The following is a 23,107-nucleotide window of genomic DNA, read 5'->3' as shown; positions in this document are numbered from 1 at the left end:
GGATGTGCAGATGCCTATAGTCATCCTCGGGGACCCAGCCTACCCGCTAATGCCCTGGCTCATGAAGCCCTATACAGGTGCCCTGGACACTGAAAAAGAACTCTTCAACTACCGGCTGAGCAAGTGCAGAATGGTGGTGGAGTGTGCTTTTGGACGTCTCAAGGGGAGATGGAGAAGCTTGCTGACTCGCTGTGATCTCAGCGAAACCAATATCCCCATTGTTATAGCAGCTTGCTGTGTGCTCCACAATCTCTGTGAGAGCAAGGGGGAGACCTTTATGGCGGGGTGGGAGGTTGAGGAAAATAGCCTGGCTGCTGATTACTCACAGCCAGACAGCCGGGCGATTAGAAGAGACCAGCGGGAAGCGCTGTGCATCCGGGAGGCTTTGAAAGCAAAGTTCCTGAGTGAGCAGGGTAACCTGTGACTTTAAAGTTTGTGTACAGAGAAGCCGAACCTGCCCCCGTTTCTTTACCCAGTTCATGTTGACTATCCTATCCAGTTACATACCCCCTTCACCCCACTTCCAACACACGTTTCAAAATAAAAATAGTTCTACTTTGTTAAAGCACACCGTTTTCTTTAATACTGTTTTCGCGGGAATTTTTTAAAACTGGGACGCAGACTGTGGTGCGGAGCGGGTGTAGTGTAGTCGCGCGAATGCAGCTTCTAAACTCAAGGACTGACAGGCTCCGCTGCGGTGGGATGGTTGTTTCAACGGAGCCTGTCACCCCTCCTGATAGGGACTGTGTGTATGGGGGGTCTATGTGACTTTGTGGCAGGGGGAGGACGGTTACAGATCCCCTGCTGTGTGGCTCTGTGATCCTGCCTAAGGACCGCCGCTTAAGATCTCTAACTGCCCTCCCCTGCCACAAAGTCACAGAGCAACCCACCCCCCACCACATAACATGAAAACAACCTCCCAGACTAACCAGGGTAAGTAGTCACTGCATCACTGCACTATGTATGTGCCCTGCTGCTGTGCCTGCCCCCGACTATGTACCCTGCCAAAGGTGACTGTCCTGTCCAATTACCAACCCCCTTTCCCCCCTCCTCCAAAAGAACATGATGGAAACAGTAGTTAACAGAAACATATTTTTTATTATCAACTACACATGGAACTGGGAAGTGAAACTTGGACGGGGGCTTGTGTCAGGCGGGAAGGAAAGAACTTGTCAAACTTTGGGGAATGAGAGCCTTCTGCTGCTCGAGCTCTCTGCAGGGGTGAAGTGAGAGTTAGCAGGGACTCTGCCGCCTCTCCTTCTGTGCACTTTGGGTGAGGGGAGTATGGGACTTGGTGGCGGGGGAGGGCGGTTAGAGATGGACTGCAGCGGGGCTCTGTCCTCCTGCCTCCGTTCCTGCAGAACATCCACAAGGCGCCGGAGCGTGTCCGTTTGCTCCCTCAGTAGTCCAAGCAGTGTTTGAGTCGCCTGCTGGTCTTCCTGACGCCACCTCTCCTCCCGATCCATGTTGGCTTGGTGCATTCGGGTCAAGTTCTCCCGCCACTGGGTCTGCTGTGCTGCCTGGGCTCTGGAGCAGGCTATAAGCTCTGAGAACATGTCCTCCCGTGTCCTCTTCTTCTTATGCCTAATCCTCCCTAGCCTCTGGGAGTGTGATGACAGGCTAGGTTGTGAGACAGTCGCAGATGGGGCTGTGGGAATGGGAAAAAGGGAGTGAATTCCTCAGAAAGATAAATGTAGTTGTGAACAAAGAACATAGTCTTTCTCTGTGAACAGGACCATGCACAGCACCTATCACATGCGCACTCAGCACAAGGTCGAATTCTCGGCCTTCGCATTCAGTGTCTGGGGTTTTGCAGAGCACATTTGAGAACCGTGTCAGGACAACGGAATTGCTCTTGCACGCAGACATGGTAAGCCGTAGATTCGTGGCAGCTTAAAACTTTAATATTAGCAATGGCCTCATTTCACATTGAAATCAATGTCGGTCCCTGCTGCCAGCAATCCGGCAAGCAGGAAGTCTGCTCCTGTGCCACACCCTCGCGGCTGTCCCCGGGAACGATCCCTTTCGGCTGCCCCTCTCCCGCCTCCACCGCGTGGCTGCAAACCAGCGGTTACAGTTCTGTAAAGGAACGGTAAAGCAGTCCCAACACTAACATTCCCCTACCTCATTCAAAGCAGGTCATCATGAGCGACATCACCCTCATGAGGATCTCTGAGAGCGACAGACAGAGAATGCTCCGGGAAAGCCTCCAAAGACCAGGGCCGTATGCCGCCATGCTGTGCCAAGCAATGATTCCGGAGTACTTGCTAGTCTCGTGGCGCGGCAACGTGTCCTACTACGGAGGACCCAATAAGGCCGCTCTCCCCAAGAACCTAATGCAGCGGATTTCAAATTACCTGCAGGAGAGCTTCCTTGAGATGTCCCAGGAGGATTTCTGCTCCATCCCCGGACATATAGACCGCATCTTACTGTAGCTGCAGTAGCAGGGACTAAACAGTAGAGCGGCTTGGGCAGGACAATCATGCAAAACCGGACATTGCTAGATTTTTTTTCAATAGTTGCACTGCCCATGACTGAACCGTAAAGTTAATCAAACTAATCATGAGAAACCCATTTTTTAAATTGTTAATATTCATGTTCTGTTACAAATAAATGTTTAGATGTTTACAACACTTACTGGATGATCCTTCACCAGATTCTGTGTCCGGGGTAACGGCTGGGGAGGGTTGGTAGGGGATCTCTGTAAGGGTGATGAAGAGATCCTGGCTGTCGGGGAAATCAGCGTTGTGAGCGCTGTCGACTGCCTCGTCCTCCTCATCTCCTTCCTCATCTTCCCCGTCCGCTAACATGTCCGAGGATCCGGCGTGGACACTATCCCATCCTCAGAGTCCACAGTCAGTGGTGGGGTAGTGGTGGCGGCCGCACCGAGGATGGAATGCAGTGCCTCGTAGAAACGGGATGTCTGGGGATGGGATCCGGAGCGTCCGTTTGCCTCTTTGGTCTTCTGGTAGCCTTGCCTCAGCTCCTTGATTTTCACGCGGCACTGCGTTACATCCCGGCTGTATCCTCTCTCTGCCATGTCTTTAGAGATCTTCTCATAGATCTTTGCATTCCGTCTTTTGGATCGCAGCTCGGAAAGCACGGACTCATCGCCCCACACAGCGATGAGATCCAAGACTTCCCGATCAGTCCATGCTGGGGCCCTCTTTCTATTCTGAGATTGCACTGCCATCAGTGCTGGAGAGCTCTGCATCGTTGCCAGTGCTGCTGAGCTCGCCACGATGTCCAGACAGGAAATGAGATTCAAACTGGCCAGACAGGAAAAGGAATTCAAATTCAAATTTTCCCGGGGCTTTTCCTGTGTGGCAGTTCAGAACATCCGAGCTCTTACTGCTGTCCAGAGCGTCAACAGAGTGGTGCACTGTGGGATAGCTCCTGGAGCTATTAGCGTCGATTTCCATCCACACCTAGCCTAATTCGACATGGCCATGTCGAATTTAGCGCTACTCCCCTCGTCGGGGAGGAGTACAGAAGTCGAATTAAAGAGACCTCTATGTCGAACTAAATACCTTCGCGGTGTGGACGGGTGCAGGGTTAATTCGATGTAACGGCGCTAACTTCGACATAAACGCCTAGTGTAGACCAGGCCTCAGAAACAACAAGGCAGACAACTACAGGTTGTTGATGGAAAACCTCCTCAAGGGATACAAAAGCCTTGGTTGCAACATGTCACTAAAGATACATTTTTTGCACTCTCATCTAGATTTTTTTCCACCCAACTGCGGAGCAGTGAGCGACGAGCATGGCGAACGATTTCACCAGGACATTGCAACAATGGAGAAACGCTATCAGGGCAAATGGAGCCTATCAATGCTTGCAGACTATTGTTGGACAGTGACAAGAGATGCTCCATTTAATGAATACAAGAGACAAACCAAGAAGCACCGAGTAGACACTGAATAGGACTAAACTATGTACATAATAGTTTTTTGCCTTTTGTTTCATAACAAATTTTATTTATATAACCCTTTTGCTGATTTTTAAAGTGTTATATAAACAGGACAGGTGAAATATTATCATGTAAAGCAACCATAAACACATGAAAAGACCTAGGTTTACAATTTATGATTAAAACTCTACTATCTACACTATATACATACACATAAAATGTAAAAACATAAATATCTTAGAAACAGTAGCCAATCAGTTGTTTTAATTGTCATATTTGAATTCAGCACATCAAAATACATAATAAATAGCACATTTTATCTCTGAAGCAGACGATTTCTCAAAAATTGTAGACCAGTGTTAATTCTTCCTCTTTGGTACTTACTCCTTGACAGCTGCCCTTCACCCAGTTATTGATCTTGGCCATGCCTATAGACTGTTCGGAGATGGTGCTGTTTTCACTTAATGTGAAGGAGGTTTAGAGCTGCATGTTGTGGGACAGCATGAACTACAATTCAGCAGTCTCCCCTACCAGCTTCCCATAGAAGTTGAACAGGATGAAGGAGAGGATGGAGCCCTGAGAACTTCCATAGCTGAAGGGCCATGAAGCTCTCTGGGTACGTCTACACTGCAATTTGACACCTGATTCAGGCTCACGGGGCTTAGGCTAAGGGGCTGTTTAATTGTGGTGTAGATGTTCCAGCTTGGGCTGCAGCGTGGGCTCTGTGACCCTCCGACCTCATCGGGTCTCAGAGCCCAGGTTGCAGCCCAAGCCCGAACCTCTACACTGCAATTAAACAGCCCCTTAACTTGAGCCCCATGAGCCCAAGTCAACTGGCATGGGCCAGCTGCAGATTTTTAATTGCAGTGTAGACATACCCTCTGAGTACAGTCAATTTCAGGGATTACTGAAGTGCTTAAAATTAAGCACATCCAGAAATGTTTGCAGGATCAGGGCCTGATTCTGTCATTCTTTAAAAAAGAAATAATAATAATTAAAGCCTTTGCTTAATCACAGTTAACTCATGTGATTAACTCAAAAAAATTAATCACGATTAATCACAGTTTTAATTGCACTGTTAAACAATAGAATATCAATTGAAATTTATTAAATATTTTTGATGTTTTTCTGTGATGTAATTGAAATCAAAGTGTATATTATTCTCGATTACAAATATTTGCACTGTGAAAGATAAACAAAAGAAATAATATTTTTCAATTTACCTCATACAAGTACTGTGGTGCAATCTCTTTGTCCTGAAAGTGCAACTTACAAATGTAATTTTTTTGTTACATAACTCCACTCAAAAACAAAATGTAAAACTTCAGAGCCTACAAGTCCACTGAGTCCTACTTCTTGTTCAGCCAATCACTAAGACAAACAAGTTTGTTTACATTTACAGGACTTAATACTGCCCTCTTCTTATTTACAATGTCACCAGAAAGTGAGAATAGGCATTTGCATAGCATTTTTGTAGCCAGAGTCAAAAGATATTTACATGCCAGATATGCTAAACATTTGTATGCCCCTTCATGCTTTGGCCACCATTCCAGAGGACATGCTTCCATGCTGATGACGCTCATTAAAAAAAAATGTGTTAATTAAATTTGTGACTGAACTCCTTGCCGGAGAATTGTATGGTCCCTGCTCTGTTTTACCTGCATTCTGCCATAAATTTCACGTTATAGCAGTCTCGGATGATGACCCAGCACATGTTCATTTTAAGAACACTTTCACTGCAGATTTCACAAAACGCAAAGAAGGTACCCATGTGAGATTTTGAAAGATAGCTACAGCACTCAACCCAAGGTTTAAGAATCTGAAGCGCCTTCCAAAATCTGAGAGGGACGAGGTGTGGAGCATACTTTCAAAAGTCTTAAAAGAGCAACACTCTGATGAGGAAACTAAAGAACCCAAACCACCACCAAAAAAAAAAAAAAAATCAACCTTTTGCTAGTGGCATCTGACTCAGATAATGAAAATGAGCACTGTTTTGGATTGTTATTGAGCAGAACCCGTCATCAGCATGGGCGCATGTTCCCTGCAGTGGTGGTTGAACCTTGAAGGGACATACGAATCTTTAGCGCATCTGGCACGTAAATATCTGTTCTCATTTTCAGGTGACATTGTAAACAAGAAGTGGGCAGCATTATCTCCTGCAAATGTAAACAGACTTTTTTGTCTGAGCAATTGGCTGAACAAGAAGTAGGACTGTGTGGACTTGCAGGCTCTAAAGCTTTGCATTTTTTTTTTAATGCAGTTATTTTTGTACATAATTCTATATTTGTAAGTTCAATTTTCATGATAAGGAGATTACACTACAGTACTTGTATTAGATGATTTGAAAAATACTATTTCTTTTGTTTTTTTACAGTGCAAGTACTTGAAATAAAAAATAAATATAAAGTGAGCAGTGTACACTTTGTATTCTGTGTTGTAATTGAAATCAATATATTTGAAACGGTAGAAAACATCCAAAATATTTAAATAAATGGTATTCTATTATTGTTTAACAGTGTGATTAATCACGCGATTAATTGCGATTAATTTTTTAAATTGCTTGGCAGCCCTAATAATAATCAAGTTAGTCTGGAAAGATTTATCTTTTATGGCTGTGATCCAGCAAAATACTTAAACGTTGGCCTAACTTTAAGCATGTGAGTAGTCCCATTGAAATAAAGAGGGCTAATCATGTTTAAAGTTAAGCATATCCATAAGTGGTTCGCTGCTTGTTGCTCATAGTTTGGTCACCAGACAGGGTCCCTATTGTGCACCCATTCTTTGAAGGAATGATCCCAAATTTTTAGAGTTTTTTTGTTTTTTTCCTCCCAATTAATAACTGTGATAGTTTTTAGGACTGCATATGTGGTATAAATGCATCAAAAGTGATTCCAAATAAAATCACTATTACTCTGAACAATATTTCCCTTCATTGTGTATTTAAATAAGTTATACAGAATCCAGAGGTAAATTTCATATGGAATTTTATTTCTTTTCAATACAGTATTGTATGATCTTATCACAGAAACAACAGCATAATTGCTATAATGTAAATTCAGATCTACAAAGTCTGAAATATTTGCTATAGAGGAAAATGGGGTGTTCAATGGAATTTTTCTATTTTTCTATTGTAGAATAGATCAGTGCGCATTTCTTTCACCAAAGGAACCTGCTGAACAACTGCAGAATTTAAATGAGGTAAGTTTAACCAAAACTTTAACTGCAGAAATGCAGAGTTGCTAAACTCACACTATATTTGACATTTAACATAAAACCCTTGCTCCTGGAATCATGTTATTACATAAGAATTTTGGCTTTCATTTTTAAAAAAAGTAAGTTTCTAGCTTTCATGTTGGCAAAGAAACATTTGAAAATGTCACCCAAGGGGGTATCCTAAGGACTCAAAAACCAGAAGGCAAATAAAAAGAACCCCAATTTTTTCAAAATCTCATGATTTTAAGCCAATCTTATGATTCCTAGTGTCTGAATCATGATTTCTAAGTGATTGGTGTTAGCAATACTGAGAGAGCTCTTAAGTTGCTATAGTTTTGTTTGGTCTCACATCACAGCTGAAATGCATTGGAACAGCACTTCCATTTTGTTTAAAAAGTAAGGCTATATTAAGTACTGAAGAAGTAGCTGTGGGAGGGGACAAAATAGTCAGGAAATGCCACAAGGCAAGATGAAAAAAGATTGATGCATGAGGTGCATTTATCCAGTGATCAGAGGAGCAGATTGTGGGAGAGAGAAGGAAGAAATGAAAACAAAAGGAATTGCACATATTTGTGACTGCTGAAATAATAGTTAGTTTTAACTTGGATATCAAAGAATACAACACAGAGAAGCTCTTTGTGTGATAGCAAGCTCATACTGTGTATCAAACAATGGGCAGTCTTATGCCAAACTCCAACAATTGAGTCAACGTATTGGAAGCCAAAATACAGGATGTGCAATTGGCCTAGAATATGGGTAACCTTACAATGCAGCTTCACAAATGAAGGAGATCTCATACTAGTGTAAAGGCCTGTTACACTCTGCAACATTCTGAACAAGAGACTGTATTTTATAAGGTGTAGAATAAGGCAACAGAGACCAAAAAAGGGGAGGAAGACGAGGGGAAGAGGTCACTGTTAGGCCATGGAAGAAGATTGTTACCACAATGAGCCAGAGAACATCCATGCCTTGACACGTATTAATAGAAAACCACCATCTGTCCTTTTAAGGGAATTCACGTGTAATCAGTTCATTACTCTGAGTCCTTTTCTGTGTGCTGATGTCACCATAGCTCAGATCAATATTAAAAATTATAATATAAATAAGAAGACACCATCCATGTCCAACCATAGGAAGAGAGGCATGTGGAAATGTCCTGTGGTAGTCTGGTGCCAGGATGTAAAGTGCATGAGAAATTTACCTCAATAAATTGTTAGTTCTTCTGACAGCTCAGCTGCAGAAACCAGTGAAACTTCCACAATTAAAATAACAGAATTTAAAATTCATGCAGAACATACCTCAAATGTTCTGATAAACATGCTGTAAAGATAATAAATAAAAGCAATTAAAATAAACTGTTAATATGGTTCATGTTTACTGGTAATGATAAAGGGATGGTCCAGGGTAACATAATCAGAGTAAAATTAAATTAGACTTCTCTAAAATATATTTCAGGGCTAATGAAAACTCAAGTGGGGCATGTGTCATACAAGATAAATTAATTCCTTGGGTCACTGAAGGCATTCTGCCTCCTCACAGCTCACCCATGGCATTATACAAGCACAGTGCAGATCTTTATGTATCTTATTACTGCTGGTTTGTTCCACATAAAGGAAATTCTGCACTTAAAATGTCATAAGCCTTAAGACACACAAACTGCCAAAACAGATACTGCAGCTCTCTATTGTTCTTTGCCGAGAATATGTATTGAAAACATTCTAGTTTATTTTTAGCTGGAACTGTGATTTCAGATTAATAAAGGGCGGGGAGGTTATAGTGTTCTAATGCCATTTTAATTTTCTTGCAGTACAGAAATCAAACAAGTTAATAGTAATGCAGTTCTTTTCTATATTAATTACTTTAAAGGATTTTCAAGGTTGAAAGAGTAAGCTTATCATGCTTTTTGCCCCAGACAATTTTACAAATCTGAAAAGTCCATCAGTAATTAAACACAAATCTGATATTTAAAAATAATCCAGATGCAAGGGAAACCCTTACCTCCCGCACAGGCTGTATACTTGGGGAGGGGCAGAGAATGGCCTTTGGGGGATTATGGGAGTAATCAGTATGTGATAGGGAGGCCTGAGACACCCCTGTCCAGAGAATACCAATTGGAGGTTTTGGTTATTTTCCATTCTCCCCATTTGCCTTCTAAACTGAGAAAGGACAGACCAGATGAAGGGTTCATGCTCTTTCCCAGCAATTTCCACCTCTCTTCTCCTCTTTTTCCTGTGTCTTTTCCTGCAACTTTAAATTTGCCTGACTGGCTGCTTTGTGGCTCTAGAGCTATCTAGGTATCCAGTAACAATGAGGTTCACAGGGCTTCAGACTAACTTAATAATAATGGTGGATATTAGGGCGGTTGGTAGAGCTCGCTCTTCAAAAAACAATACCTCTCTACTTTATTTTCCCAGGTTCAGAGGGCAGGGATCCAGAGACATAGGTGGTTTCTCTAGTCTTCCATGACTGTACATGTGTGAATAGGCCAAGTTGTGTTGTGATGGTGGTGTTTTTTCAGTTCTGTTCTTGTTCTTAGTATCCCGAGAGTCCAATCTAGATGAAAGTGATCTGCTCTGTGAAATACGATAATTCCTCACAGTGAGAATTTCTGTAGCTTATAAAAATATTTATGGTCCAGAAAGTTCTCAGGGGAGCATGGCTTTGTGGTCTCTGTAGCAGAGGAGAAGCCGGCTGTCTGCCTCCTTCACAGCAGTGTTTGAGGCTGTGTGTAATTTAAGGGGTTAATACTGATCCATCAAACTCTTTATGGTTTGGGATGTGTGTCCCAGTTGCAGCCTGTCTGCCATTGTCCAACCCAGCGGTTTGGATCATCTGGGATGGTCAAGTGGACAGTTCGTACATCTGTTCAACCGGATGTTAGGGGAAGGATGTTCTCAATGGGGGACTGTTGAATTTGCTCCCCAAAGGTATGGGGAAGAACTGAACCTGAGTTTCCTGAACTAGGCCATAGTACATAGTATTTTCGTAGACTTCTCCTGAACTGGCAGTTTGAGGGAAACTGTAATGGAGTCTTTGGTGGTGGTAGGATTTTTTTGGAGTGGGGAAAGTCAAGGGTGATTTATTTTTTAATTGGCATTTTAACTAAAGAATATATAGAAGAGTTTTGGTAGTTTGTACCTGGAGCTAGAGGCTTTGAGCACATTTTTAGAAATGGGTTAAGAGGGGAAACTAAGATGTAAATAGACATGTCATACTAGGATAAGTGACTTTTGTGTCACTGTAGACCTTCTGCAACCTCACAGTTCCTCCATACCATGATATAATCAGAGAGCAGGTCTTGTTGTGTTTGATCATTGTCAGTAGGTTCCACATAGAAAGGAAATTACTACCTAGAAATGCCATCATGTATCATTTCTATTTTCTGTCACCTTACTGCAGTCTGAAAATTTTCTCGTTTTTTAAAGTTATGAACTGTAATAATCTATTTTCAGATTAATACAAGTAGTCAAGAATTTTTTCTTTGATCTGGATTAATGAAGCTTTTACTTTTTTCTTGTGACACTGAAATGGAATTAATTAGCGCTCACCCCATTCTTTTGAATTGTTAATTGCTTTGAAAGGATGCTAAAGGTTGAATAAACTGTGCCTTACAGAGGATATTAATTACCCCTTTCTCAAACTGGTAAAGCACAAACTCTTATTAAGGTGACCATACAGTGAGCTTTCCAAAAGATGTTTAAAGTAAAGATCTATATTCATGCAGATTTTCTCTTAAATATTCTTATTCTGACTTTAAGAAAGTTTAAAAATGCATAACTTTAAATGTTGCCATGTGTTCTTTCAAGGAAGCTTATGTTAGAAATTCATGTCAAACTATATGGAGCCAGATTCTTATTTCATTGACATAGAAGTAAATCAGGAATAGTTGCACTGAAATAGAACTGTATGAGAACTGTATAGTTGCAAATAGTGGTGTTGCACTAGCACAGAACTGTATGAGGTCAGAATCAGGTCCCAAGTATTAGGAGCTAGAGCCTCAGCTGGTGTAAATCTGTGTAGCTTAATTGTCTTAAATGGAGGTGACTCTCAGTTTATAATCTTACCAAAACACTATTAAAGTTGGGGAGCACACTTTGTGACTTAACTTTTCTTTATAGCTGTATAATTTTTTGTTTGCTTCTCTGACCAACCTCCTTCTCTTAGTAGCCTAGACCAGTGGTTCTCAAACTAGGGCTGCCACTTATTCAGGGAAATTCCCCGGCGGGCTGGGCCGGTTTGTTTACCAGCCGTGTCTGCAGGTTCAGCCGATCGCAGCTCCCAGTGGCCGCGGTCCCCTCAGCCCGCGCCACTTCCTGCAGCTCCCATTGGCCTGGAGCAGCAAACCGTGGCCACTGGGAACTGCAATCGGCCGAACCTGCGGATGCAGCAGGTAAACAAACCGGCCCGTCCTGTCAAGGGCTTTCCCTGAACAACCGATGGCCCTAGTTTGAGAACCACTGGCCTAGACAAAAACCTGGCAAATAGTCGGTTCTCTAGGAACTGGCTGTTTTCCTAAGGGTTAGTGAAAAAGAGAATTTTAACTAACGAGCTATGCCTCCTTGTCCATGATATCATGTTAGTCTCTAATCAATACAAATGTTGATGTCTCAGCTTCTACTTCTGAATCCTCAATGATTTCTGTAGCTTTTTGAATGTGTTCTACAACTCTAAAGCTAGTCCACTCTTTAATGGTAAGACAACTGGGGGGAACGTCCATTTTGGTGGAGGTTGTAAATTTATAGGTAGAAATAAAATGTTCTTTTTGGCACATGAGGTCCACCCATCGGGACTTATTGGCTAGCAGTGGCCACTTTTCACACTGGGAGAGAAAAGGAAAGGAGTGAAGGCTTGGAAGCTGGGCTCAGGACGAGGACGCCATATCTGAATGTTGCATTTGAGGATACACCCATATCTCTAGGATAGTGACCTGTAGAAGTGTGAGCAGAATGTCAGGGGCTGGCCTAGTATACCTCTTCCAAGGCTGCAGCTCCTTTTTGACCCAGGAGACTGTCCTGCCCTGAGACAAGTGAGCTTTGATGCATAAAAGAGCTACATACACTTCTCTCAAGAAAAATCCAGTCCATTCAGTTAGGACAGATCGAGAGTCTGTTTTCTTTCTGGGGCCTTGCTAACAGAAAGATAAGGATTTGGACATTCTAAACTCTTACACTTAGTCCAGATAAAATATTGAGACACTCACTATATCAAGGTTATGCTATAATTTTTCCTTAGCTAAGTTTTCCCAGGGTCAGGGCCAGTCCCAAGGGAGCCAAAACTGGATCAGCAGTAGCCAAAGCTGCTGTGCCAACAGGTCATTGGGCGATACTGGCTTATTTGTGGCTGGTGCAGAAAAAAGCTGTGTCAAAATTTCTGTGTCATGATCAGAGCACTACCTGATGGCATATCCTGGAGGAGGAAGACTGCCTATTGATATTGGTGGAGTCCTGGAGCAGAAATAAATGTTACCATTTATTTCACTAGAATTTGTTTGTCCTGTTTTGGTGTGTTTACATACTTGAGCACCTTTTCATTACCGCTTTATCAAAGGGTATATCTACACTGCAGCTGCTACCGTGCATCCCAGCCAAGGTAAAAAGACCCTTGCTAGTTCTGCTCAAGTTAGCATGCTAAAATAGCAGTGTGGGCATTGTAGTATGGGCAGTGGCATGGGCTAGCCACCTGGGCTCAGACCCAGGTGGTCAGGCAGGCTTGTACTCAGGCAGCTAACTGCTGCCACCTGTGCTGCAAAATTATTGCTGCTATTTTTAGCACACTAGATCAAGCAGAGCGCTCAGTTTGGTAAGGTCAGATAGGTTAATTGGATATTTCAGTCTCTGCAGCATTCTGTTAAAATCAGAATTATATATGCCGATATCCATGTAACAAGTTGTTATCCAGGACATATTCAGAAAATTATATAAGTGTATTTGTGGTTAATTATTTTTAGCCTTTCCACAGTCAGTGAAAATCCGCCATCCACCCACCTTCCACAGATGGTGAAAAATATAATTTATAGCATCTGAATGCAAACCAGCTGGTAAATTACAGCATAAGCATTTCTAAAATACAATGTTAGGCATTGTAGTCTGTGTGACTGCTTTTATATTGGCACTTACCATAAGTGCTATGGGTAATTTTGAAAAATAATTAATAGGACGATTCTAAATTAAGGAGTATAATTTCCCCTTGATATGGGAATTAGTTGTTTGCATTCCCATGACCAACCATATTTGCCTCTGCCCTCCACATCAGTATTAGGCAAGTTAGAGACACTAAATAGGTCTCGCTTGTATGCCTTTGTCATCAGGGAGAAGCACAAGGGGAAATTCAGTGATAGGATCAGACCCTCCACTAGCCTGCACTTTGTGCAGTCTTTTACACTTGTACAAATGGCAAAACACTACCATTGTGATTTGGTATAATTTTCCATTCACTTTGCACCTGTGTAACTGAGAGCATGAAGTTTGAGGGAGTGGAGAATCAGGCCCACAGCCTCTCAAAAACTCTTACTAGCTAATTGACACATGTGGAACACCTAACTAAGCCACCATGGCCACTAAAGAAAGGCTATTGCCCGCTAAAACTCATGATCCACACCATTGGTTGTGTCTGTTTTCAGTTGGAGAGGGCCCTACGGCAGAATCACTTACCAAGTCAGCTAGTAACAGATGGTTTTTAAAAAGGGGTTTTTTTTATATTGACTGGCAGTGATTAACTAGCCACCTTGTTGTTTCCAAATATTATTCAGTGGGGGTGAAATTCAGCAGCCCTGGTGTGGAGGGCCAGCAAAATACTCTCCCCACCACCACTTAAAATTCAACAGAGGGCAGCACAGGGGGTGATCACACAAGGTGTATCTCCTATGCGCTGCAGAAAGGCTCTCCACTCTGGTGCCACATAGGCTGATGAGGCTTTGGAGAGAGATATAGAGACAACTGCAGGTAGGACCAGAAACAGCTAAAGCAGGGACTGCAGTACTGGAGGGGTGGGTAGAATGGGTGGGGCCCAGCTGGGACAACTCCTCCTCCTGGCACCCTGGAACCCAGAACTGTGCATGGGAGACCCCACATACATTCACTCTGGGAGCACTAGGACCTGTTACTTCCCTTTCCACCTGTCACATGGACTTGGGAGAAAGCTGCAAAGAGGCAGCAGCCAGAAATGCCAACTGGTAGGGGCAGAAACAGCCAAAGCAAGGAACTTCAGATGTTTAAAGAAATTTATATGGTTTTGACTGGGCTTTCTCTACCATGTGCTGATTGGCTGTTTTCTCTAACACGCCTCTTCCTCACAGTCTTTTCAACCTCAGCATCAGCCCACACCTGCCTCTTACCCTCTTCTCCCTTGCCCTGTGCCCTCACCCCCTCTTTCTTTCAATGACTCCCCCTCCTTCCTTTCCTTTCCTTTCCTTTCCAATTAGTTTAGCCCCTCCTAACATGCCCACCTAAAGGAAAAAATATGAAACTAACATGACGTTTGCCAACATCACATTGTTCACTCTGCTTGCCCCTACCCCCACCGTGTGTCTGTCTATTTAGATTGTAAGCTCTTCAGGGAATGGATGGTCTTTTAGTTCTGTGTGTACAGCACCTAGCACAATGGGGTTCTGGTCACGACTGGGGCTCTTAGGTGATAGGATAATATAAATAATAAGTGGGCTGCATTTATGCAGATCCAGTAGCCCTAACACCTCATGGAAGTGGCACAGGAAGAGCTGTGTCTACTATTTCAGACCATAGAAATCATATAAAATATATAATTTTGAATGAATACTGATGAAATTTAAGTGATTAATTCTGAATTAATGTCTTGATCTTGCAAGCACTTATTACTGGGTGCTTAATATTTGAAGTACTTATAGCAGGGGTGAAGACCAGCTGTTTATTAGACACTGGCTCAGAAGTCACTATCAATACTGAGTCACATTTTTGAAAATATTTGAAGGATAAGGAGCCAATTATGCACAACACATGTCTAATGTCAGCTAATGGACTGGCAATCCCAGTGCTGGGATGCCTCAAAGCAGACATAGAGTACATGGGTCAGACACTGCCAAGAAAATGCATCTTCATCCTGAAAGCCACAATCTCTGAAGGAAGTCCCAGAGATGGAGTCCCAGAAATTCTAGTGATGAACATCATTATTGAAGATAAGGAACCAGGGGGGAATGAACCATCATGAGCACTCTCAGAAAAATGCTGCGCCTAATAGAGTACTTGCTTGAGTGGAGAGACAGCATGATTCCCTGGATCCAGCTGGGCGGATCTGATATCTTAAAGTGGCCAGAAGACAGAAGTGGTCATTCCTCCCTGAAATGAGAAGATCAAGTACTTGTAGATCCTATGTCTGGGGCAAACCTACCTATTGGGTATCGGATAGCTAATGTACTGGCTAATGCCATCAAAGGAAGAATACCAGTGAGACTTCTAAACTCAAGTGTGTAGGCTGTGGAGTTGTATCTTCAAACCAGAGTTGCAGGGGTACATCGGCCTGAGGAAGTGGTCCCTTAAGTGGAGGTGACCTTTGCAGGGAATGGAGATAAGCTGTTGGTGACAAGAAAGGAGAACAAGTTGCCTCTGCTAGAGAAGGACGTGGTAGGAAACTGCCCGTTCCAATTAAGGAGCCCCAAGGGCTGACTCCAGCACAGGTGGCCGAATTGAGGGTGTCACTAGAGAAGCAACAGAAATCTTTTCTAAGGATGACTGTAGCAGGGCAGTTACCCCGCTCCTGGAAAACAAGGTTAAAAGCTGATTGGGTGTGGCCACAGCTGTGGCTGCCTCCCCAATCAGGCCACACCTGGCCCTGTTATAAGGGCTCAGGGAGGAGCTGGATCAGTCTCATTCCAGCTTTGAAGTGGGAAGGACCTAGCTGCCTGGGAACACAGGGTACCAGAAACAGAGCGATGCTGAGGAAAGGCAAGAGGAGCTGGGGAGCTCCAGCCTGGCAACTCCCAAGGCTGAGGCCTTGTTAAAGGCCCAAGAAGGTACTGGGGCTGCAGAGGGGCAGCCTGGGCTTAGGCAGAAGCAGCTGATCCAACCCCCTTGCCAATGATGAGTGGCCATTACAGACTTCAGTTTGCCCCAGTGAGTGGGGGCTAGATGAAAACAGGCAGTAGCCACTGAGGCAAGGTGGGTATAAGGGATTGGGGGTTCTCCTGGTTGGGCAGAACCCCGGAGTAAGGAGCACCGGGGACTGGGAGGGACATGAGGCCTGAGGCAGGCAAGACACTGGCCAGCATGAGGCGCTCTGGAGATGGAGCTAATTCCCAGACTGACCAGCAGGAGGTGCCGTGCCGGTGAGTGCTCAATGTGCTACAATGACCAAGACTTTGGTTATACCACCCTGGTTATGCATATACACACGGTGGTCACTAACTCAATGACAGCAGAAACATCAGAGAAGATTTCCCCAAGTGTTTTGAGGTTAAAAAGCATGTCCAGAATCTGATATTCCAAGGTGTTCTTAAGGAAAGCCACAGGGCCTGGGCATTGCCTGCAGTAATCATGATCAAAAAGGATGGCAGAGTGGTTTGGTTGTGATTTCAGGAAACTGAATGAAGTGACATGCAAGGACATCTACCCACTGCTCTGTGCGGAGAAATCATTAGATGTGTTGGGAAATGCAAGAGTGTTCTCAACTCTTGCTCTGACTTTGGGCTATTTTTATGTAGCAACGGAGGCACAAGATAGGGAAAAGACTGCAGTACCGACTCCTTTCAGGCTGTTTGAATGGACATGATTACCATTTGGCTTGTGCAACGTGCCTGCTACATTCCAGAGGCTACCAGAGGGAGTGTTGGCAGACTACATTCTGGACACCTTGTTGATATATATAGATGATATTACTGTGTTCTTCAGAGACTTCAAAAGTCATATAGAAAAGCTGGATTTGATCTTCGCATATTTGAAGGAGCATGACTTGAAACTGAAACCTAGCAAGTATTGCCTTCTGCAAGTGGAAGTCAAATTCTTGGGCCATATGATGTTGACGGATGGCATCCAGGTAGAAAAAGAGAAGACCAAGACATTGGAAAAACTGGTCTGCCTCTACTACAGACAGTTCATCCCCAAATTTCCACACATTGCTGCACCTTTACATAAGCTAGTGGCAGAGGCGTAGCGAGTGCCCTCCGTTCCCTCCGACCGGAGGGGGCCCAGCAAGGAAGGGGGCCCCTAAAAGTGGCAAAATAAATACCGCATTCCAGTTTCAGCATTGTAAGGGGCCCCACCCGGGCGTATGTTCGGAGGGGGCCACGTTCTTTGTTGCTACGGCCCTGGCTGGTGGGCCAACTGGGCTGAAAGAAGGGGAATGACCAAGCACTACACTTTGTGTGGGATGCTGCCTTGTCAAGAAGACTTCGATGAGCTAAGACTACAGTTAATGACACCAGCTGAACTTGCATATCCTGACTTTAGTCTGCCTTTCATAGTGACCAGAGATAAGATCCTCCATGGCCTAGATGTGGTACTGAGTCAAAAGGAAAGGGGGGCTGAACGTGTGGTTGTGTATACAAACTGTAGGTTAAGGCATTCAGAGAAAAATGACAAGAACTACAGTGCTTTTAAGCTGGAGTTGCTTGCCCTTAAATGGGCTGTCACAAAAAAGTTTAATATACTCTATGTTCACGATGGTTTCAGATCACAATCCTTTCCAGTACCTGCCAACCACCAACCTGGATGCTTTTGAGCATTTTTGAAGTGCATTGCAAGCTGGGAAACAAAATATCAATTCTGACTTATTGTATTGACTGTCCCTAATGGAAGAACCAGAGGAGAGTGAGGACTTAGAAAAATATTTCCTAGTAATCCTTGAAGATGTTGTGTGGGTATGCCTGTGGCTGGAGGAGCCAGAACCTGAGAAATCCTTTGCCTTTCAGGAATGACCTAATGATTTCAGGGTACTCCTGGGAAGAAGTTCAGGTTCTGCAGCAGCAGGGTAACATCAGATTAGTCCTAGCAGCAGTTGTGAAGAGAACTAGATCTATCTGGACATTTGGAATCAAGGACCCACAATCCAAGAAATTAAGCCAGCAGTGGAAACAGCTTAAGTTTCACCGTGGACTGTTGACCTAGGTTTTATATGACCCAAGAGAAGGAGAAGAGGTGAGGCAACTGGTAGTGCTGGTATCACTATGCAAGCAAGTTGATGAGGCTAACCATGACCACGGAAGGCATTTCAGAGATAGGAGTACCCTGGAGATAAGTTATTACTGGCCCATGAGGGTTAGTGATGTCCAGTCCTGGGTTAAGCAATGCAAGCAAGATGCCCTAGCCAAGGACATATTTCTTCGTATCAGCGCTCCTTTAATTTGCATCAATGTTACAGCCCCAATGAAGTCTTAGCAATGTACTACACCCTGCAAGAGAAGAATGAAAATGTGTTAGTCCTCACTGACATGTATATCCAGCAACACATCCAGGTCCAGGAAGAAGATACCGGACTTGCACATTTGTTGTAACTGAAATTTACTGCACTTCAGAGACTGCTGCATTGAATCTTACCCAAGCCACTTCCTCTCAATGTTTATGCTGAGCAGTGTTGTTTAATCCCCAAGAAATGGTGTTGGTGTAAATGGAGTGTGTGAGTGTTTAAGTGAATTGCAGTGATTAAAGGGTTACCAGTGAGTTAGTAATATCCTGGAGTAGGGGCACCCTCATCCCAGCCAATAGATGCCCATGGATAAATATCCAGGAACCCCTGGGCTCAGTCCTTGCTGTATGATGTGAGTCCTATTCACTTGGCACCTGGAGGGAAAGTAAAGATGGGCAGGACCAGGGGGAAGTGCATTCAGGTGGGGACTCGGATCCTTTCGTCACTTGGTTCAGCCAGGGTACTGTGTACAGAGAGAAATTTCCCTACTATGGTGGGACAAATCCCCTGCTTACACACAGACTGAGTCGGAGGCTGCGGAAGGGAGACCTGGACCCAGATTATGCCAGTTCTGTGCCTGTTGGAGATTTCCCCTTCCCTGGATATACTCAACAAGGAGCCATTTTCCACTCCCTTGCACTGCCTGAATGCCACAAAGGGAGGAGATCAGAGCTGGGAATCTTCCCTTACATTTCTATTTTATTGCCCACAGCCCAAATGTACCTTTGACAGAAAACTCTACTGACCTGGGGTTTATAAAGTGGCTATGTCACAAGAGAGTAAAAATTGCATTGACTTATGAATTTGCATGATACATCACTGATTATGGTACACAGGGGAAGCTATAATTTGCATAGATGTTTGGGTCATCCCTGTTCAGAAAGAATCTACATCTTGATAACCCTGAGCAGATATAAGTAGGGATATAAAATTAAGGCTACATAAGCATGAGGACAAATATTTCTGGGGCAATGCTGATTTTGTCAGCAAGTGCCTTATTGTTTCACTGGGGCTTGGTTTTATGTGTTTCAGCTATGTGAGCTTTTAGACAGCCCTCTGCATTTTCATGCATCTTCCATTGCTGTCTGTATTCCCCTTGAGGGAGGGTAATTGAACATACAGAGCGTCAGGAGTGACTCATTTAATCCAGTCAGGTTGTGATTAGGCTTTCAGAGCATTTGCATCACAGCAAGATGCTTGTGTCAGATTGTACAGCTGAATATTACACTCAGCATTGAAGATTAAAATGAAAAATGGACCAAGCGTGAAACAGTAGCTGAAGGTACTGGTATAGATAAGCAGCCTTGTCCTCATTAATTTGTCTGCTGTGAGCGACAAAGATCTGTTAATTTTGTCTTTGCAGCTGATGGAAAATGATATGATAGCCTGATAGAACCAGCAACAACCTCCCTACAAAAAATATCTGTACAAGAACAAATCAAAAACAACCTCTTCCAAGAATCCCGAGGAAGACTGTGTAGCTCTCAGTAACTCTTTGTTCACTGCGGTATACTTCACAATATGCTGTAGAGAGGTTTTGTTTTTTAGGGGCTTTTTTATGAATGGTAAACTGGGAGGGGCATAATGTCATCAGATCCTGATGTCAGCACAATGAATGAAATGCTTGCATAGCATATTGCTCCAAGACCAAGAAAACAGACACCACCTCAGATTGGCTTCCTAGAACAAATTGTCTTTTGCTGACGAAATCACCATTCCCACGTGTGTTGAATAATCCATATAAGTTAGGATTTAGATAAGCAGAGGACATGAAGATACACATGGAATAATACAAATTTGATCTCTTACACATCCCTTTAAGAGCTGTTGGTGGATCACCCCTTCTGCAGGCACTGCTAATGGGCTCAGTGAACTGAAGACGTGTCACTGTATTTTTGTTGTTTTCTATCTAGCCCAATGTTCTGCTTTTGCCTGCACAATTCTTTGTTAAAGCTACAAGCCCTTGAAACTGACTTGTGCTCTGCATTTTTGCCAACCCAGGAAGAAACTCCTCAGGCTTTCAAGGATCCTCCAGCCACTTCATCAATTCAATCCAGTGTGCAAACTGATGGGGCTAGTTGTGGAGGTAAGCTGCTATGTCATGATGTGTCCTCATTTGCAATTACAAGGTAGTCTTATGTTCCAATATAATCTAATACTTGCAGCCCCATGGAACACAGCACAGATGAAATGTGAAGGCTGAAGCACAGTGAGCTTCTGCAAATGCTAAAAATGTAAACAAAGGGATAAGATGTGTTAGTAAGGATAGAAATAAATTGCAGCAATCTTCTACTTTTCCTAGGTACCGCATTTTGCTTTACAGGCAATTTTAAGAGTCCAGATTCCTTCTTTTTTAGTTTGAGCTGTATGTTTCTTTCAAGAGAGTTATGTTCTTTATTTCTTTACTGTGTTGCATCTGCATTGTGTGTGTGATATTCTGCCATTTCATGTAATTCTGTTTTGCAATTTTTTTTGTCAGAGCAATGTCACTTCATTTCTCCTATTATTGATTTTAATTTAATGCATCAGCAGAGAGATAGTGAAGGTGAGTTTTACAGCACGTTGATTTTAATCATTCATGAATCTGCCTTGTCCACCTTGCATATTATGATGTGTTCCTTTTTCTTTTCTTAGCCCTATTCACAGAAACTAATTCCTCCAAATAAATGGCCCTAACACTTGGCATCATTTTCTGTCTGTTCATAGTTTATAATCACAGGGATGGCTGAATCATGATTTTAAGCAGAAGGGGAATCATTGTTTCTGAAAAATAGGTCATAGTTAATAAGACTAACATACCACACAGAGGAATGATATGTAAACTTAAATTGTGTATGGTCAACATTAAGGCAAATAGGTCAGTAACACGAGGCCTAATCCTAATTCTGCAAGGTAAATTTTATGGATAAAAGAAAGGTGAGTTCAGAAAAGCTTATGTCAGAAGCTGTTTGTTTGGATTTTCTGTAAAATGCGATTATCTATTTTATATTCTTTTTATTACTTACGCTGTTCTACTTTAGACATTCTCAAATGATGGTGATGTACTGCAAAAAATAAGGAATAGTTACACATAACCCTAATCATTGAAAATCTAAGCAATGCAAAGGATGATACATACTGTAGCCAAAAAGAAAGTGTAGCATTTTGGCTTCTGAATTGATTAGGAATAGGTTGTTTGGGTTTTTGTGTTTTTTCTGGCTGCTGCAACATAGGTGGAAAAACACCTTAACAGGTTTCAAATACAGCTGTAGGAATTCCTAACAAGCCTAGTTTCTCACCTGTATATTTGAGTCAAGAATGGAGACTATGCATATACTACACAGGGCAAAGAGGTCTTGTAGTTTGCACTAAAACTGCATTGGCTCTTCCATTCATTGGCAAGGTCAATTTTTTGTCCTTTTCCAATTTAACACAAATATTTTGCTTCTGCAGTTTCATAATTCATAATCAGAGAACACTTGATATTCAATGGAAGACTCTGCAACCTTTACCTTTGATTTGATTCTGACTGTATTTAAACTGTTAAAAATCTCCCACTTCAAATAACACTTACAGCATTAATCTGTTCATTTACATTTACACAGCAGGATACTGGAAGATGTAGCATTTCTCTCACACAGTCCAAATAGAGCATGATCTGCCATTCAGTCGTTTCCAACCTGTGCGTTAGGGGAAGCTTGGTTATGCATTCATATGCATTAGATATACATTGTTTTGCAGTAGCACCTGCTTTTGGCTGTTTTTGTTTACTGACTTGTTATTTTAACATAAACAACACCGGTCCTTTTTCTCTCTCTCTTAAACTACTGGTGGAATTTATCAGTTCAATCAGTTGAAACACAGTAAGCACAGAGGTCTAGATTCTGCTATCAATTATATCAATGTAATTTGGATGAAGTCGGTGGATTTATACCAGGATAACTGATATCAGAATCTGGCCTTTAGGGTATTTTTAGTGCTGGGCAAATAATGGATATTTCAGTTCATTGGGAATTTTGAAATATTGAAAAAAATATGTTTTGGGTCAAACCAAAAATGATTATTTTTTTTAAATTTTCAGTGAATCAAAAAGTTGAAAAAAATGTAGAGTTGTGTTGAAATGTTTCAATTTGGGGGCATTTTGCCAGAAGCCAAGGAGGACTAGATTGCCAAAACACTTGGGCTAGGGAGATGGTGTGGGAGAGGAGAGAAGGACCTGCAGTCCCTTATAATCTTTAGTAAAGTGGTGAAGGTACTCTCCAGGGATGTGGAAGACCTGAATTCTGTTTCTCCTTCTGCCTTATGTGGAGAAGGAGCGGGAAGTTAGGTCTCCCAGTTTGCAAGAAAACTCAGTACAAATTCAGAAACCATTCCAGGCTGACCAAATCTGCATTTTTTTCAGTGAATAAATAGTGATATTTAAAATTTAAAATGCATAATTTTGTAATATAAACATGATTACATAATAGATTTCACTTCTCTGATTTCACATTCCAATTAATAAAAGTAAAGGAAATACCATTTTTATGAACCAAGGTTAACAAGAGCATACTGGCAAAACAATGTAATGCTTAGGATGCAATTTTTTCTAGGGATCCCAAAATGTTTAGTGACTCTCATTCTATAAGTCCCTGA

At 42.6% G+C, this 23,107-nt stretch overlaps 1 protein-coding gene across 10 annotated transcripts in view; it reads left to right on the top strand.

Annotated features, from left to right (window-relative positions):
• Nucleotides 1-23,107, top strand: part of FAM13C (family with sequence similarity 13 member C) — a 103,865-nt gene that overhangs the window by 39,682 nt on the left and 41,076 nt on the right. For 7 of the 10 annotated variants that reach the window (XR_004646480.1, XM_034775860.1, XM_034775857.1 and 4 more), the window contains 3 exons: nt 7,045-7,108; nt 20,495-20,579; nt 20,973-21,038. Coding sequence is in view for 9 of the 10 variants with exons in the window: in XM_034775860.1 (XP_034631751.1) it covers nt 7,045-7,108; nt 20,495-20,579; nt 20,973-21,038 (215 nt within the window). In the remaining variant the exon portion in view is untranslated. The remainder of the gene's footprint in view (nt 1-7,044; nt 7,109-20,494; nt 20,580-20,972; nt 21,039-23,107) is intronic. The other 3 variants (XM_034775858.1, XM_034775861.1, XM_034775854.1) reach the window with 1 other exon arrangement.

This window comes from Trachemys scripta, chromosome 7, assembly GCF_013100865.1.
Source record: "Trachemys scripta elegans isolate TJP31775 chromosome 7, CAS_Tse_1.0, whole genome shotgun sequence".
In the NCBI taxonomy this organism is placed as follows: Eukaryota; Metazoa; Chordata; order Testudines; family Emydidae; genus Trachemys; species Trachemys scripta.
The sequence above is the reverse complement of the archived record's forward strand: the minus strand, read 5'-3'. Positions and strand labels throughout refer to the sequence as shown.